This window comes from Mastomys coucha, unplaced genomic scaffold (genome assembly GCF_008632895.1).
Source record: "Mastomys coucha isolate ucsf_1 unplaced genomic scaffold, UCSF_Mcou_1 pScaffold15, whole genome shotgun sequence".
Lineage (NCBI taxonomy): Eukaryota > Metazoa > Chordata > Mammalia > Rodentia > Muridae > Mastomys > Mastomys coucha.
In genome coordinates, this window is record NW_022196897.1 from 25,129,687 (window position 1) to 25,145,362 (window position 15,676).

The 15,676-nt window shown below is 36.3% G+C and overlaps 1 protein-coding gene across 2 annotated transcripts in view; it reads right to left on the reverse strand.

Annotated features, from left to right (window-relative positions):
• Rc3h2 (ring finger and CCCH-type domains 2) overlaps positions 1 to 15,676 on the reverse strand; it is a 51,664-nt gene that overhangs the window by 16,257 nt on the left and 19,731 nt on the right. For both annotated transcript variants that reach the window (XM_031370053.1, XM_031370052.1), the window contains exons 10-11: positions 14,213 to 14,325; positions 4,128 to 4,436 (exon numbers count right to left, since the gene is read on the reverse strand). In XM_031370053.1, coding sequence (XP_031225913.1) covers positions 4,128 to 4,436; positions 14,213 to 14,325 — 422 coding nt within the window. The remainder of the gene's footprint in view (positions 1 to 4,127; positions 4,437 to 14,212; positions 14,326 to 15,676) is intronic.

The following is a 15,676-nucleotide window of genomic DNA, read 5'->3' on the forward strand; positions in this document are numbered from 1 at the left end:
AACCTAACAACCAAAAACAATGATCCCACTTACTACATTTAAAAGAAAAACAATACAATCTATCAGTATAAGTCTTTGGGGTAAAAAGACAAATAATAAAAAAATAATTTGATTAGCTAAAATATAATCCAGAAGAGCCCACTTCTGTCTGTTCTGTTAACTCTTATGTGTCTGGCATCTAGGAAACGATTTCCGGCTTGGAACAGGCACTAAGTAAACATTTATTGAACAAATAAAATATATTTCAGCACAAAATACTTAATAAATATTCATTGGGAGGATATAACTTTTTGTTTTAATATAAAAAGATTTTCTTGGTTGAATAAGCAAATAATGATCCCCAGATAATCTTGCTCACTTTCAAAACTTTAAAAACACTTGAGAGAACTTTAAAAATGTTTTGTCCCAAAGAGGTGATATTGCTAATTACATAGGAATTCAATGTATTACAAACCAATCACATTTAAGTTTTTGTCCCAAAGTAGAAAAGTCCTTGTAAAACTAGAGTGTAAATAGTAGAGGTATATGGGCTGCCAAGAGATTCATGCAGCAAGAGTTTACTTCTGTGATAGTCTGCATCAAAAGTAAACAAGTGTAAATATAACTAGAAAGTTGTGCACTAATGTCTTGGCTCAGAGTTTAAATATAGTCTTTCAATAAATTAAACACAACAATAAAAAAACTAAGGTTTCCTTATAATACAATGAACATTTGTGAAGCTATTACTGAGTACCTAGCAGACCCTAGGCTAAGCATTTTATACGTTTTATCTGTTCCTTCCATACCACAATGTTATATACTATAAAACATAAGTTAGACTTAGAAATGGCAGATTCTTTTGTTTGTCTGTTTTTTGTTTTTCGAGACAGGGTTTCTCTGTATAGCCCTGGCTGTCCTGGAACTCACTCTGTAGACCAGGCTGGCCTCCAACTCAGAAATCCACCTGCCTCTGCCTCCCAAGTGCTGGGATTAAAGGTGTGCGCCACCACCACCTGGCTAAATGGCAGATTTTTAACTTACCAAAAAAACAGGTATTAAAATTAATGACAAAGTAAATTAACTCATAGGCTCATGAAACCATCATAGAAGCCATCCTAAACATTTGGATGTAAGGGCAAAGTAAATCTTCTGTCCTATTCTCAACAGGGAACCAGATGACTATGATATTATTATCCTATATGACTTCTGACGTCCGGGCCCTCTTGCCAATCAGTTCCCTTCATGTTCCCTACATGAGTTTATCTGTGTAGCTTCTTCTATCCGTAAAGATTTCCCCACTATTTATTATCCATCCTTTGGAAAACAATGCAGGTAACATAACTTCATCTCTGTAAGCCTCTAACAGCACTTCTTTCATAAGAATTGATTACACATATTCCTGTGTTCCAATAATACAAAACCTTTCAAAGTGTATCATATAGCATCTATGTACTTACAGATCTAACACCAAAACTGCACAAGAAGACTCTTAGAGGCAGAGATTGTATCTGGTTCATTTTCATTAAGGACATCAGTTGGTCTCATGTTTGGCATGTATTAAGTGATCCATATATTTAAATGAATAAGTAGTTTTTTTGTATCTTTAAATTTTTAAAATATTTCATTACACTTAATTTACTTATGTGTGCATAAGTCAGAACAACCTATAGTACATGCTCTCCTTACAACACTCTATGTTCTCAGGACCAAATACCAAGTTGTCAGACTTAGTAGTAGCAGATTTTCCCTTGCCAAACCATCTTGGCAGTACTTATAAACACTTTTACTTTTTCTCCTAATCATTTTGTGTATTCACTGACATGTACATGTCAAAGAGTACATATGAAGAACAGGAGGATAACTTTTGGGAGTCCATTCTCTCCTTCTCCCATATGGTTTCAGGGGACTAAACTTCGGTCCTCAGGCTAGGCAGCAAGAGACTTTATCAAAGCATTCAATCATTGTACCAGCCCTGTCCATTTCTTCAGCAATAGAGCAGGTTCCAAGAATGTAGAAGGTCCTGGGCTTGATTCCCAGACCAAAGGAAAATAAGGAAGTTAAAAATTCAAACTTTAATTATAATTCATAGTTTTAAGGTATATGCCACTGCCTTTTGATATACCCCTAAGATTTTCTACCTATCATTAAAAATCTGTACCCATTAAAATTCACTCCCTATTTCCACTCCAACCTTAGCTCCTAGTAGTGACTACTGCATTTGTTTCTGTCTCTATAGGTTTGCCTATTTTGGACATTTCCATTAAAATGGCATTTTGTATCTACCTTCTTTCAGTCAGCATAAATTTTTTTCTCTTGGAACTGGATATTGAAAGTGAGGTCTTGCCCTATATATCCATGACCCATTTTTAACATTGTTCTCCATTGTTTTTCTCCCCCCCACCTTTTTTGGAGTGGTGTGTGTGTGTATGTGAGACAATGTCTTACAAATTTGTCTAAGCTGGCCTTGAATTTCCTCTGAGCCCTAGGCTAAGTTTGATCATAGGATCCTATTAACTCAACCTACCAAGTGTCTGAGACTACAAACATGCACCATTAGGCCTGGTATAGCGTTATTTCCAGAGTTAATCAACATGTGGCACTTAATAGTACATTGGTGGTTGTTTTTAAGGATGAATAACACAACCCATTGTATAAGGTTTTATAATCTTATCTTGCCAAAACCTTTATTATTTATAGCCTCATAAGGTTTCCATAGCCTAGGAACAATCAATATTTGTAACCTTATACTATGTACCAGTCAGTAAACATAACCCTGTAGATATATAAATGTGTATCTAGTATTAGAGACCAAACCCAGGACATTATGAGTGCTAAGCAAGCATTCTAGCACTGAGCTATCTAGCTACCAAAACGTTCAGTTCTCTAAGGCTAGCCCTAATACTTCACATATTCACAAACAAACTTAAACCATATTAGATTTTGCCCTCAAAACTTCTATACTACACTAGAAACATAGAATACCCTTATCTTTTAACTAATGTGCTTCATTTGTGTAAATGCTATGTCCACATCCAATAGCAATATGAGTCCTTTAAAGGTAGAGCTATCTATTTTTCAGCTATGTCTAACAGTGCCAGTGATAAGGTTTGCAATGGGTACTCAGTAACACTTAGGAAGTAGTCAATATTTTGACTTCTCTTTTTTCAAATACCTCCCAGTGAAGATCATTCTTTTAATAAAAAAAATTTCTAATTTTAATATACTGGACTATTCAAGTTGAAAATGATACTTAATTTATACAGTCTCTATGACAATAAGTCATTAAAAGGTTGTTATGTGCCAAGAATGATGCTTTTTTCTCCAGTAGGCATATACTAGTACTGACAAACTTACTCAAAGACAATGGAATTTGAAAATGCTTTTAACTTCAATTTTGAGATTTCTAAAATATGAGACTTCAAAACTGGGAACTTCTAATTCTGAAAGTTCCAATACTTTCCACAAGATAAGAAACAATCCACTGTCAAATGAAATGTGATGCTGTCAGGCAACAACACATAATGGTGGTAAGAATGAAGCAGGAATTTACTGAATGAGTGCTAATGGGCAAGCACTGTTCAAAATTTAGTACAATATTAACTCATTTAAGTTTCACAATCAATATATGAAGTACTTGACCACTAAGCTACATAACTAGCCCATGAAGAAGATACTGTTAATTTTTTAGTACTTTGAGGCAGGTAAACTGATCAATATCAAATAGTAGAAAAAGACTGAGCCATAATTTGAGCCCAAAAAGTCCCTTATTTATATACACCATGACAGAGAAAGCTATAGAAGCTGACTAAAACAGGGCTAGACATTCAAGCTTCTCACCTGTTTAGGTACTTAGTTCCCTTTTAACGTTCCTATGGAATTAATACTGAAACACTAGAAAATAACTTATGAAAACCTTAATTCTGGTCCAAACTTAATATATTTGAAGAAAACAAAACTCAAGAGTCAGAGCTTTCAAGTTTAGAGAACTGATTGGCTGCATTATGAAAATATTGTGGCATTTAGTATTTTCTATTACATGAATAACTCCATAAAAATTTCAATTTACTATTGTATCTCAGTATAAAAAAAAGGAGGTCATTTATTTCTAAAAGAGAGAAAGAACTCCATCATTTTCACCCAAAACCTACTTTTCAGACACAGACTCTGCAGAGGGCGCAGCATTCTGACCATTAGTGCCAACCTTCCCGACTTTCTTCACAGTCTCCAAAGTCCTTACTGCACCACTGTCAGTGCTTCGTGGGATTAGCTGGGAAACACTGCTTTCTGTATTTGAAATTCCATTTGTACTTGGAACAATTTTCCCAGTTGCTTCAGTACTTCCTATGACAGAAATGACATTTCCGGCTGTGGTTGTGACAGTGCTGTTTACACCAACTTTATTCAGAAGAGGAAATGTTCTTACAGTCGCGCTCATCTTTTTGTTCCTTAATCGGTACCTGTTTAAAAATAATCAGCATGTTTGTAATACTGCTCTCAATTTTAATCTGAAAATATGTTTTAAAAAGGAAACAGTTCTGAGAAGTTTCTTCAGCTAAATACCAAATATGCTACATGTCACATGCACATAATTAACATAGCAAGCCAAGTACACATGCACTTGAAGCCTTCTGAAAAAGAGTAGGGTTTGAAAATTTATTTTATGTGATAACAAAAAAAAGCACCAAATTCTGAAAGTATCACATAACAAACAGGAAAGGATACAAGAGGTGAAAGCATTCTCTGTTGTTATTAAGTTATATAAGCAGAGTGTAATTTTTAAAAAAATAACTCAAACTCATACTTAAACTTTAATATACCAAAATGTAGAAATTTTATATTATTCCTAAATGAATTTGTGTTTGTAAAGATCACAGATTTTTCTGATATTACATTTATATAATATAATACTGTATTAATCAAAACAACTTCATCTTGGATTTCATATAAAAATACTTCCATTTGAATACCAAAAATTTATTATGGGATTGCAGAGATGGATAAAGGTTTAAGATCGCTGGCTGCTTTCTTAAAGGACCCAGGTTAAGTTCCCAGCCCCCACAGGACAGGTCACAACTGTAGATCCAGCACTCTCTTCTGGTCTCTACATGTATGTGGTACACAGTAACCAAGCAAGCAAATACCTAACAGAATTACTTATATTTAAATTAAAAAAAAAATTCTCATTACTATGTAGTCTTAGTCTTGACCCTTAATTCCTATATAATGTTCTCTCAATATCTGTGGTCAATGCAACAAAAAACATTTGGCATCACTATGCTTAAAGTACTCTATTACTATCGCATTCCAACATGGTGATCATGATGAATAATACTTCTGTAATAATTTCTCCTTTAGTTCTTCAGCATCTATAAACAGCTTTAACATTTAATCTTTTTACTGTCTCTGGGTCTCACATATACCATTAGAAGAAGAGCATTCAATAAAAGATGAGTACTCATAGACAAGACTGGATAATGGAGGAATAAAATAAAACAGCAAAGACAAAAAGCAAAAAGTCAATAGTGACTAGATTACACTCTACAGGTATAGGGACCAGAGGCCCAGAAAATAGTTCTTTTTTTTATTTTTTTTATTTTTGGTTTTTTCAAGACAGGGTTTCTCTATGTAGCTCTGGCTGTCCTGGAACTCACTCTGTAGAGCAGGCTGGCCTCGAACTCAGAAATCCACCTGCCTCTGCCTCCCAAGTGCTGGGATTAAACAGAAAATAGTTCTTAAAGGAGGAGTATGAGCACAGAAAGGCAAATTATTACCACCAAGGGGTTAAGGAATTCCTGTTTTCTTTAATATGTTCTCTGAAATGTCTTCATTCTACTCTTCAAGGTTCTTAAAGAAAATGTCCAGTTACTCCTTGCTTTCCAACATCAAAATTCAATTACACATCCTCTCTTCTCTCTTTAAAATTTGTCTGAGTAACTGTATGCAGAAGTATGTGAGAGTATGTCTGTGTTTGTCTCAGCTAGGTTGTTAGTAAGCCTAAGCCATACTCCTATTGCCTCCAACTCTAGTTAAAGCTGTGGTACAGGCAACTGCAGGGATATCTAGCTTGTTACACCAGTACTAAAATCCAAACACTGGTCCCCATGATTGTAGAACAAGCACTTTTAACCAGTAATCCATCTTTCCAGTCCTACAAGTCCATATTCTTAAGGGTGGTCAAACAAGCAAGAAACAAAATTTTGTGAGACTGAGGGAGAACTAAAACCATAAAAAACATGAGTGAAGAGCCACAGCTCTTCCAATCCTGACAATACTGTTTCCTTGTTAACACAGAAAATACTATGACATAAAAAACTATTACCAATTCCATTTATCTCCTGTACTTTTAACAGTACATTCTTCATAAGACAAAAGAACAGAGTTCTAGTTCCTAAAGCCAATTTATTTGTGCTTCAGGACTCAAGCCTATCTGCCTTCTCAAAGACGTCATCCCTGAAATTATTTTTATTTCTCTCGCACACTGCAACTTCAGACCTATTTTAATGGCATATCCTCTGATAACTGTTTCTGAAATATCTTATAAAAAATGTCTATCTACTAGATATGTCTTCTATTTATCTGCTGTATGTCTCTATTGTAAGCTATCCAGAACAGGGATTTTTATCTTTTTCCTACATACCTCTCTATAATCATTATATATTGATGCATTATGCAAACCAAATATTCCAAGACACATTTGTTACCTTGAATGAGTGCTCACTTCAATTTTTGTATGGCCAAGAGAACTACAAAATTCTCTGCCCTAATTCCTGCTCTACTTAAATAAAAGATACAATTCAGTTATGTCGACTAGTCACTGTGGATTCTTTTTTGAAAATTAGTGGGTTCTGTTTTTTTTTTTGAAGATTTACTTTTCATTTTATGTATGTGAGTACACTGTTGCTGTAGCTGTCTTCAGACACACCAGAAGAGGGCACCAGATACCATTACAGATGGTTGTGAGCCACAATGTGATTGCTGGGAATTGAACTCAGGACCTCTGGAAGAGCAGCCAGTGCTCTTAATTGCTGAGCCATCTCTCCAGGCCATGCCTTCTGTTCTTAAAACATTTTTTCTGTCTCTTTGCCGCCTGCCTGCCTGCCTGCCTGCCTGCCTGCCTGCCTGCCTGTCTCTCTCTCTCTCTCTCTCTCTCTCTCTCTCTCTCTCTCTCTCTCTCTCTCTCTCTGTGTGTGTGTGTGTGTGTGTGTGTGTGTGTGTATACACAAATATGTGGAGATGCCCACAGAAATTAAAGGATGGGGCTGAATCACCTGGATCTGGAGTTAAAGAAAGAATATCAAATGCTTTTTAACTGCTGGGCCATCTCTTCAGCTCCCCATCTCCAACCCCACCATAGGGTTTCTCTGTGTAGCCCTGGCCTTACTGGAACATTGTAAGTTTTGTAGGACTAGGCTAGCATCAAACACAGAGAGATCCACCTGCCTCTGCCCCCTAAGTGTTGAGATTAAAGGCATGCACCTCCATATCTGGCCTATTTTGTTTATCTTTTCTTTTTTTGGGGGGGGGTTGGTTTTTCAAGGCAGGGTTTCTCTGAGTAGCCCTGGCTGTCCTGGTATTCACTCTGTAGACCAGGATGGCCTTGAACTCAGAAATCCTCCTGCCTCTGCCTCCCAAGTGCTGGGATTAAAGGCGCGTGCCACCACCGCCCGGCCTTATTTTTCTTTTTAAACATATAGTTAATATATCTATTTTGTCAGTTCTACTTTCAAAGTAAATTCTAATAATGATCTTTCATCATTCCTACTGCTTCAGTCCCAAAATTTACATTTCCAATCTTGTACCTGGACCATCATAAAGTTAAAAAGGCTTCCAATCATATACACATCAGAGCAATATTTCTCATTTCAAATTAATAAAGCTCTGTAGTAGCTTTCTACTATGACCAGAATACAATACAAATTTCTTACTGTGGCCACTAAATGTCTGAAATCATTTATTTGAATATTTACTGCTCCTCTTAAATTATTAAAAGCACTTCTCATGATACTGAGCATGTAGCAATCTATTATAAATATTTCTTGAATTAACTATCTTGGGTTTTCCTATTTCTCAGAAGGTAGTTTTTAGGGATTTTTTTCCCCCTTGGGAGACAGAATCTCTATGTAGCCTTTGCTGGCTGAAAATTTGCTAAGTAGACCAAGCTGGCCTCCAGCTCAGAGATAGAGATACACCTGCCACTGCCTCCTATGTGTTGGGATTAAAGGTAGATGCCACCACACCAACCTATAAGGGCTTAAAACAAGGACAGAAAGACTCTTAGTGTCTACATTTTATCTGGCTAAACCAAACTGTTGAGACTGGGTTCAGTGAGAGACCCTGACTTAAAGTGGAGAGGTGCACAAGCACACACATACATGCACACATGGAATGTACCTCCACAAACATGTACATATACAGGAAAATAATAATTACACACATATAAATCTCAGTGAGGCAGTAATATATAATTTTTTAAAGCCAACATGCTACATAAACAGTGTTTCTTTTTCTAATCCTCTGTACGACCTTTGTTTGTTTGAAATGTAATACAAAGAATAAGGCAAACGGCAAATTATCTGGTTCTTCATTGGAAACATTGAGTTTACATATGAAATATTGTCTAGATACAAGGAAGATAAAAATGAATAACCTAAGGGATAAATAATGTCTAATGAAAATACACAGGTAAGTGAATAATTAAGAAAAAGCAAGTTAGCTGGGTGGCGGTGGCAAATTCCAACACTTGGGAGGCAGAGGCAGGCAGATTTCTGAATTTGAGCCTGGTCTACAGACTGAGTTCTAGGATGGCCAATGCTACACAGAGAAACCCTGTCTCGAAAAAAAAAAAAAACAGAGGAAAAGCAAAAGAAAAAAGCAAGTTTACAATATTAGTAACTGCATAAAGAACATTACTATTTCAATGTATTCTTCAAAGTTCAAGGTTAGAATTTTCTTTTTCAAGACAGGGTTTCTCTGTGTGGAAATCCTGACTGTCCTGTAACTACTCATTCTGTATAACAGGCTGGCCTTGAATTGAGAGATCTGCCTGTCTTTGCCTCCAGAGTGATGGGATTAAAGGCTCGTCTCACCACCCTGGACTCAAAGTTGGAATCTAAATCCTCAAACAAAGTTTTAAGTGGTGAGACCCTAAATACTTGGTCAAAAAAACTAATATGGTACAGGCACTTTCTCAATTGAAGTGTTCTCTTTTCAAATGACTCTACTCTAGTTTGGGTCAAACTGACAAAAATCTAACTAGGACAATGGATTAATGCCATTACCATGAGAATTGGCTCCTGAAAAGGATACAGAGTTCAGTTCCATTTTCTCTCTTCCACACACATATTATTTTGCCCTTCTATCTTCTATCTTCAGTAATGCTATAAGAAGGCTCTTACCAGATATGGCCCTTCATTCTTAGACTTCCCAATCTACAGAACAGCCAACCAAGTACATTTTCTACAGTATAAACTATTCATGGCAAACAGACAAAGACAAGTGCTTTGGCAGCATGTTGACAGAAAGAACCAACACTACTCAGGCAAGAAGTCTACAGAAGCAAGCTGAGACCTGATTATGATTAAACACAGATAGAAGGGAAGATGTACAAGAAGAAAAACAAATGCACACAGTATGGTGATGGTTAGTATAAACTGTCAACTTTACAGAATCTGGAATCACCTAAGAGACAAACTTCTGGACACATCTGTGATGAACTTTTTAAAAAGATACATCCGACTGTAGCTGACATTATCACATAATCTGAATAAAAAGGAGACTATGAGACTATGAGATTCATTACTCTCTGCTTCCTAACTGTATAGTGACTTACCATCATGAAATGTACCCTCAAGCTGTGAGCCAGAACAGTCCCTTCCTTCCATATTTATTATTAATATTTCATTATAGCAACTAGAAAAAACAGAAAATTGAGATGACTTGTATGATAAGCCTGATCATTTGTTTTTTTTAGTGGTCTTGAAACCAGTTTTTAGGAAGAATATGGAAAGGTTTGTAACTTTGGGCCAGGAAAGTCCTAGAACATGGTTAATAGGGATTAACAGGCCACTTTAGGAAAAATTTAGAAGACCACAATGTTAAGATAAATTTCGGGCTGGAGAGATGGCTCAGTGGTTAAGAGCACTGACTGCTCTTCAGGAGGTCCTGAGTTCAAATCCCAGCAACCACATGGTGGCTCACAACCATCTGTAATGGGATTGGATGTCCTCTTCTGGTGTGTCTGAAGATAGCTACAGTGTACTTACATATGATAAATAAATAAAAGATTTTTAAGAAACAAAAAAGATAGCTAACCAATAAACAAAAGTACTTTCTAAAAAAAAAAATAAATAAATTTCAACAATGAACGCTCAGTTTATGAGGTTTCAAAGGGAAATAAGCTCAGATAACTAGGCTAGAGACCCTGTATATAATATTCTGACAAAGAATCTAGCTGTATTCTGCCCAGGTATTATCAAGTAGAGTTGGGTTAATTCAGAGCAATGGATTAATTTGTTTGGAAGAGAAAATTGTAAAACAGAATAGTAACCAGAGTACAGCATGGCTATTTCTTATTGCTCTTATCCAGGTCTAAGTATAAGATACTTTAAGAAAGCAAAAGGTGAAACTGAAAGGTATGAAAACTGAACTTTGTTGAGGAAAAGCGCGAATTTATCCTTACAGACAAAGCAGCAGCATGGTTAAAGAGAAATCTGGTGCTTTGTCAACAGGAAAGGCTTCATAAGAATAAGCCTCCATCTTCAGAAGTCTTCACCTTCTCAAAGTATAAATCAGTTGAAAGAAACAGACTAAACAGAGAAGGCTGGCTGAAAGGATTTTCTGCTCCTGCATAGCCACTACCCAGGGAAGTATTTTTCCCTCTGAGACAGGGTTTCTTTGTAGCTCTTGAGGGCTTAAAATTTGCTATGTAGACCAGGCTGGCCTCCAGCTCACAGAGATGCAACTGACACTGCCTCCCAAAGGTGAATTTCCTGTAGAGAGGACCAATAGGGTCATTACATGAAGCAGTGAAAATGTAAACAAAGTTGAGATGGCGACTCTTAAGATTTTGGAGTTGCCAGGACAACGGGGTATCCACTGTTGGGTATCTAAATTTGATTGATTAGCCAAATTGGCAGCATTAAGTATGGAGCTGGCCTAAGACAGAGGCTATGTGCTTGAGCTAGACAGATGGAACTACTCAAATGCTTGGAGTCCACGGGACTCATAAAAACCCCAGATGTGCATATACGGCTATAGGTATGAAGTCTGCCTGCTGAGTTTTCAGTTTGGTTTTACTTTTCCTTGTAGTGACCTAGTTCCTCTATTTTGGAGTGGGAATGTTTGCTCTGTGTGATTTTAGGTTGAAACTATTTGACACTTTTTTTTTTAATTGTATAGGACTCAAGTTTTAAGAGATTGCCTAAGGGGCTGAAGAGGTGGCTCTGCAGCAAAGCACACTTGCCACTCTTGCACACAATCTGAGTTCAGTTCCCAGTACCCATAAGGTGGCTCAGTTATAACTCCAGTAACTGGGGATCCAATTCCTCTATGGAAACTGCACACATGGGGTACATACACACACATGCAAGTGAAACATTCATATATAAAAATTAGACAAATTTAACCAGGCAGTGGTGGCGCACGCCTTTAATCCCAGCACTTAGGAGGCAGAGGCAGGCGGATTTCTGAGTTTGAGGCCAGCCTGGTCTACAGAGTGAGTTCCAGGACAGCCAGGGCTCTACAGAGAAACCCTGTCTCAAAAAAAAAAATAAAATAAAATAAAATAAATAAATAAATAAATAAATAAAATAAACAAATTTTTAAAAAAATTTAATTGCCTAAAACACAGATGAGACTTTGAAAATTTAAAGAGTAGTTGGACACCAACCAAGGAGTACACATGGTGGGACTGATTGCTCCCGCAGCATGTGTATAATAGAAGATAGCCAAGTCGGTCATCAATGGGAGAAGAGGCCCTTGGCCCTGTGAAGGTTCTGTGCCCCAGTGTAGGAGAATGCCAGGGCCAGTAAGTAGGAGAGGGTAGGGTTGTGAGCAGAGGGAGGGGAGAAGGAACAGGGATTTGTTCTTGTTGGTTTTTTTTTGGAGGGGAAACTGGGAAAGGAAAAAGCATATGACATGTAAATAAAGAAAATACCTAATAAAAAAAATACAAAAAATATCTTTAAAAAAAGATTAAACAAAATTTTAAAAGTAAATAAAAATATCTTACATGTAAAAAATAAAAATAAAAATAAAGAGTCATTGGAGATGTCAAAAACCAGGGGGCCTTTGAGGTTGAACTGAATGCACTTTATGTTATGAAATAGCCAAAAGCCTCTAAAAACAAAGGATAGATTAAGGGTTAAAAATGATGTTTCAGCATCAAACTGAAGTGTGGACTCCTGATGGTTATTATTGACTGAAAGCTTTTTAAAACCTAGAAACACTTTAGAATGTCTATGAGAGATTTTGTTAATAATTGGGCAGGAAGACTCACCATAACAGTAGGTGGCATCATAACATGAAGTAGAGTTCCAGATTGAATAAAAAGAATGCAAGCCGACTTAGCATTTATATCTCCCTGCTTCCTGACTATGGAAGTAATGATGTGCGCAACTGTTTTACCTCATGACTCTCCCCCATGACGGGGAACTGTACCTCTGAATTGTAAGGCTTCCATCCTTCAACTCCATTTGTCACATAATTATATCACCAAGGAAATTAAGTGAGACAAGTAGTACTTAGTGCTTTATTAGTATATTATCTAAAAGATGAATCATGGCTTGAAAGGGTGGATTGAACCAAATCATGTAATATAGTAAAGCATCAACTAACAATTTAAAACAAAGGATGGAAATGACTAGACAGATACCTTAGAAAGCATTTTCAGTAGAAATGGGAAAGCTCAGGTAAAGGGTAAATAGATGAAGTAGTAGTAAAATGGATAAAATGAGTAAAAATGGTACCTCATACAGAATATAGCCAATAAATTGGGTATTATAATTACTGTTCTCTTTATTACTGTTATTGTAAGACCAAAGAGGATAAAGATCAGAGAGAAGAAAAGAGAGGTATAACTGGTTTATAGGTACACACACACACACACACACACACAGGTTCTAGGTGAGGGTGAATTGACAAGTGAATCTACAGATTCCTCTCTGGCTTGTTTTATTCTAATTAAACTCAAGCAAAGTTCTTTCAAAAGCTGTACATAGAGCTGGCAAGATGACTCTGGGTAACTGAGCTTGCCCCACACACCCTAACAACCTGACTTTGAACCTAAAAATCTATAAAAAAAGAAAACTGTGATTGTGGATATCTGTAATCTTGGCATTCTCATGACCAAGATGGGAAGCAGAAACCTGAGAACTGGCCAGCTAACCCAGAGTACACAGTGGAAAGGAAAGAAAGAAGGGAGGGAGGGAGGGAAACAAAAGGAAGGAACTGACTCCCAAAAAGCTGATCTACAACTTCCACATAACTATCACAGAATGGACATGGACATGCTAGCATATGCCACAAGCAAATACATTACATCATTTTCTTGAAAGTTCTGCTTAAAACTACAAAATCTTTAGTTTCTTAACAATGATTGTTTTAAAATTAGTGTTTAAAAGCTAAAAAATTCTACTTCAGATATGGATAAGCTGAACGTATTTCCTAGAGCAGCAATTCTCAACATGTGGGTTATCACCCCTTTGTGGGTGTTGAATAACTCTTTCACAGGGATCACCTAAGAAGACCATTGCAAAATACAGATATTTACAATTTATGATTTTTTTTGAAACAGGGTTTCTCTGTATAGCCCTGGCTATTCTGGAACTCACTCTGTAGACCAGGTTGGCCTCAAACTCAGAAATTCGCCTGCCTCTGCCTCCCAAGTGCTGGGATTAAAGGTGTGCGCCACCACTGCCTGGCGATATTTATGATTCTTTTTTTTTTTTTTTTTTTTTTTTTTTTTTTTTTTTTTGGTTTGTTCAACTGAACCTGAGCAAATAAGATAAATAGCAGTACTTTCATTCTACACGAGTAAAAGAACATGATTCCAGTTTCTAAATATGACTTTTTTCAAACATGACTTTTTAACATGAGTCTTATACCTAGTTTAATCTGATGGGTTCATAAAAATGGTTATTTTACAAATTCACATTACCTGTATCTTTGAAACATCACAAAAGTTAATACTGTATGCAGCATTGACCCTACATAAAAAACATTTTTCCAGACTTACTTTTCAAGCTCTTCCTGAGAATGGGCAAATGTACAATTTGTTCCTCGTGGGCAACCCCCTTGCTGTCGTAAATCCCGACACATACTAGTTTTATACTTGCTGTTTGGCTGCGGCTACACAAACAAAATATTTAGTAAATGGAAAAAGATATCAATTATTATTAACTCTTTAGATTTCAGAACCTAAAAGACTTAAGTCTTTTTCACATCAGACACATAATTCTCATGCATGCGGAAATAAATTCCATCCATCTTTTCTGACTGTAAGAGTGAGAAATATCCTTAAAGAAGCTTCAAGCCTTCTTTCTGAAGGTTATCCGAAATTGATACCTACCTATTTCTTTTTTTGTTTTGTTTTGTTTTTTTCGAAATAGGGTTTCTCTGTGTAGTCCTGGCTGTACTGGAACTCACTCTGTAGACCAGGCTGGCCTCAAACTCAGAAATCCGCCTGCCTCTGCCTCCCAAGTGCTGGAATTAAAGGCGTGCGCCACCACCACCCAGCTATCTACCTATTTCTTAATCTTCAAATTGTGATAACAAAATAATTTTTAAAGGCACTTATGAAACTGGGAAGCTATGATCTTCACCGATTTAAAAGCTTCCCCAAAAAAGTTGAAGTAAAAAGTTACTACTTTATCAGTTGATTTACATGCACAACTCTATTCATAGTCAAACAATGAGGAAAGATACAGAAATGCACCATTAGACCCTGTGGTAGTGGTTCATACTTATATCCCAGCACTCAAGAGGCAAAGACAGACAAATCTCTGTGAGTTCAAGTCTAGCCTAGTCTATAGAGAGTTTCAGGACAGTCAGGGCTACACAGAGAAACCATGTCTCGAAAAACCAAGAAAAAAAAGACATTAAAAAAAAAAAGCATATAGTATACATCAAACTCTTAAGAAGTTGTTCCTACTTTTGTGACCTTAAAAAAATTAAAAAATTATTATTCAATTGATACTAAATATTATAGTATCTTCTAAATATGAATAGAATAAAAAGTTAACAGACTTTAGAGTACTTTTAGCCCTACCCTGTTAGATATTGATAGCATAACTTTTAATATGATATTTAACTCAACAAATGAAAAGACATTTGGCCTAGGGATTATATTTCAACTTCCCCTTCTAAAGTACACTATAAATATCAGGAATTTCAAATTCCAAATATATTATAAAACAAATTCATTTGAAAGACAGCAAAAGAAAAAAAAACTTTCAGCTGTAAAAATACCCTCTAAACTCCTTATAAAATGAACTGCTAACCAAGTATAAGAAAAAGGGAGTTTCTCTCAAAAGTACAGAATAAAAATTTGTAAAAATGCTATGAATGTCACTCAGTGTCAGACTTGTATCCTAGCCTGCTAGGCAGGAAGTCCTGGGTTCATAGTCTGTGCAGCTACACATGCACATACACATGAACATCCTCCTCTCACACATAAAACTTATAAGAGGAAAATACATAG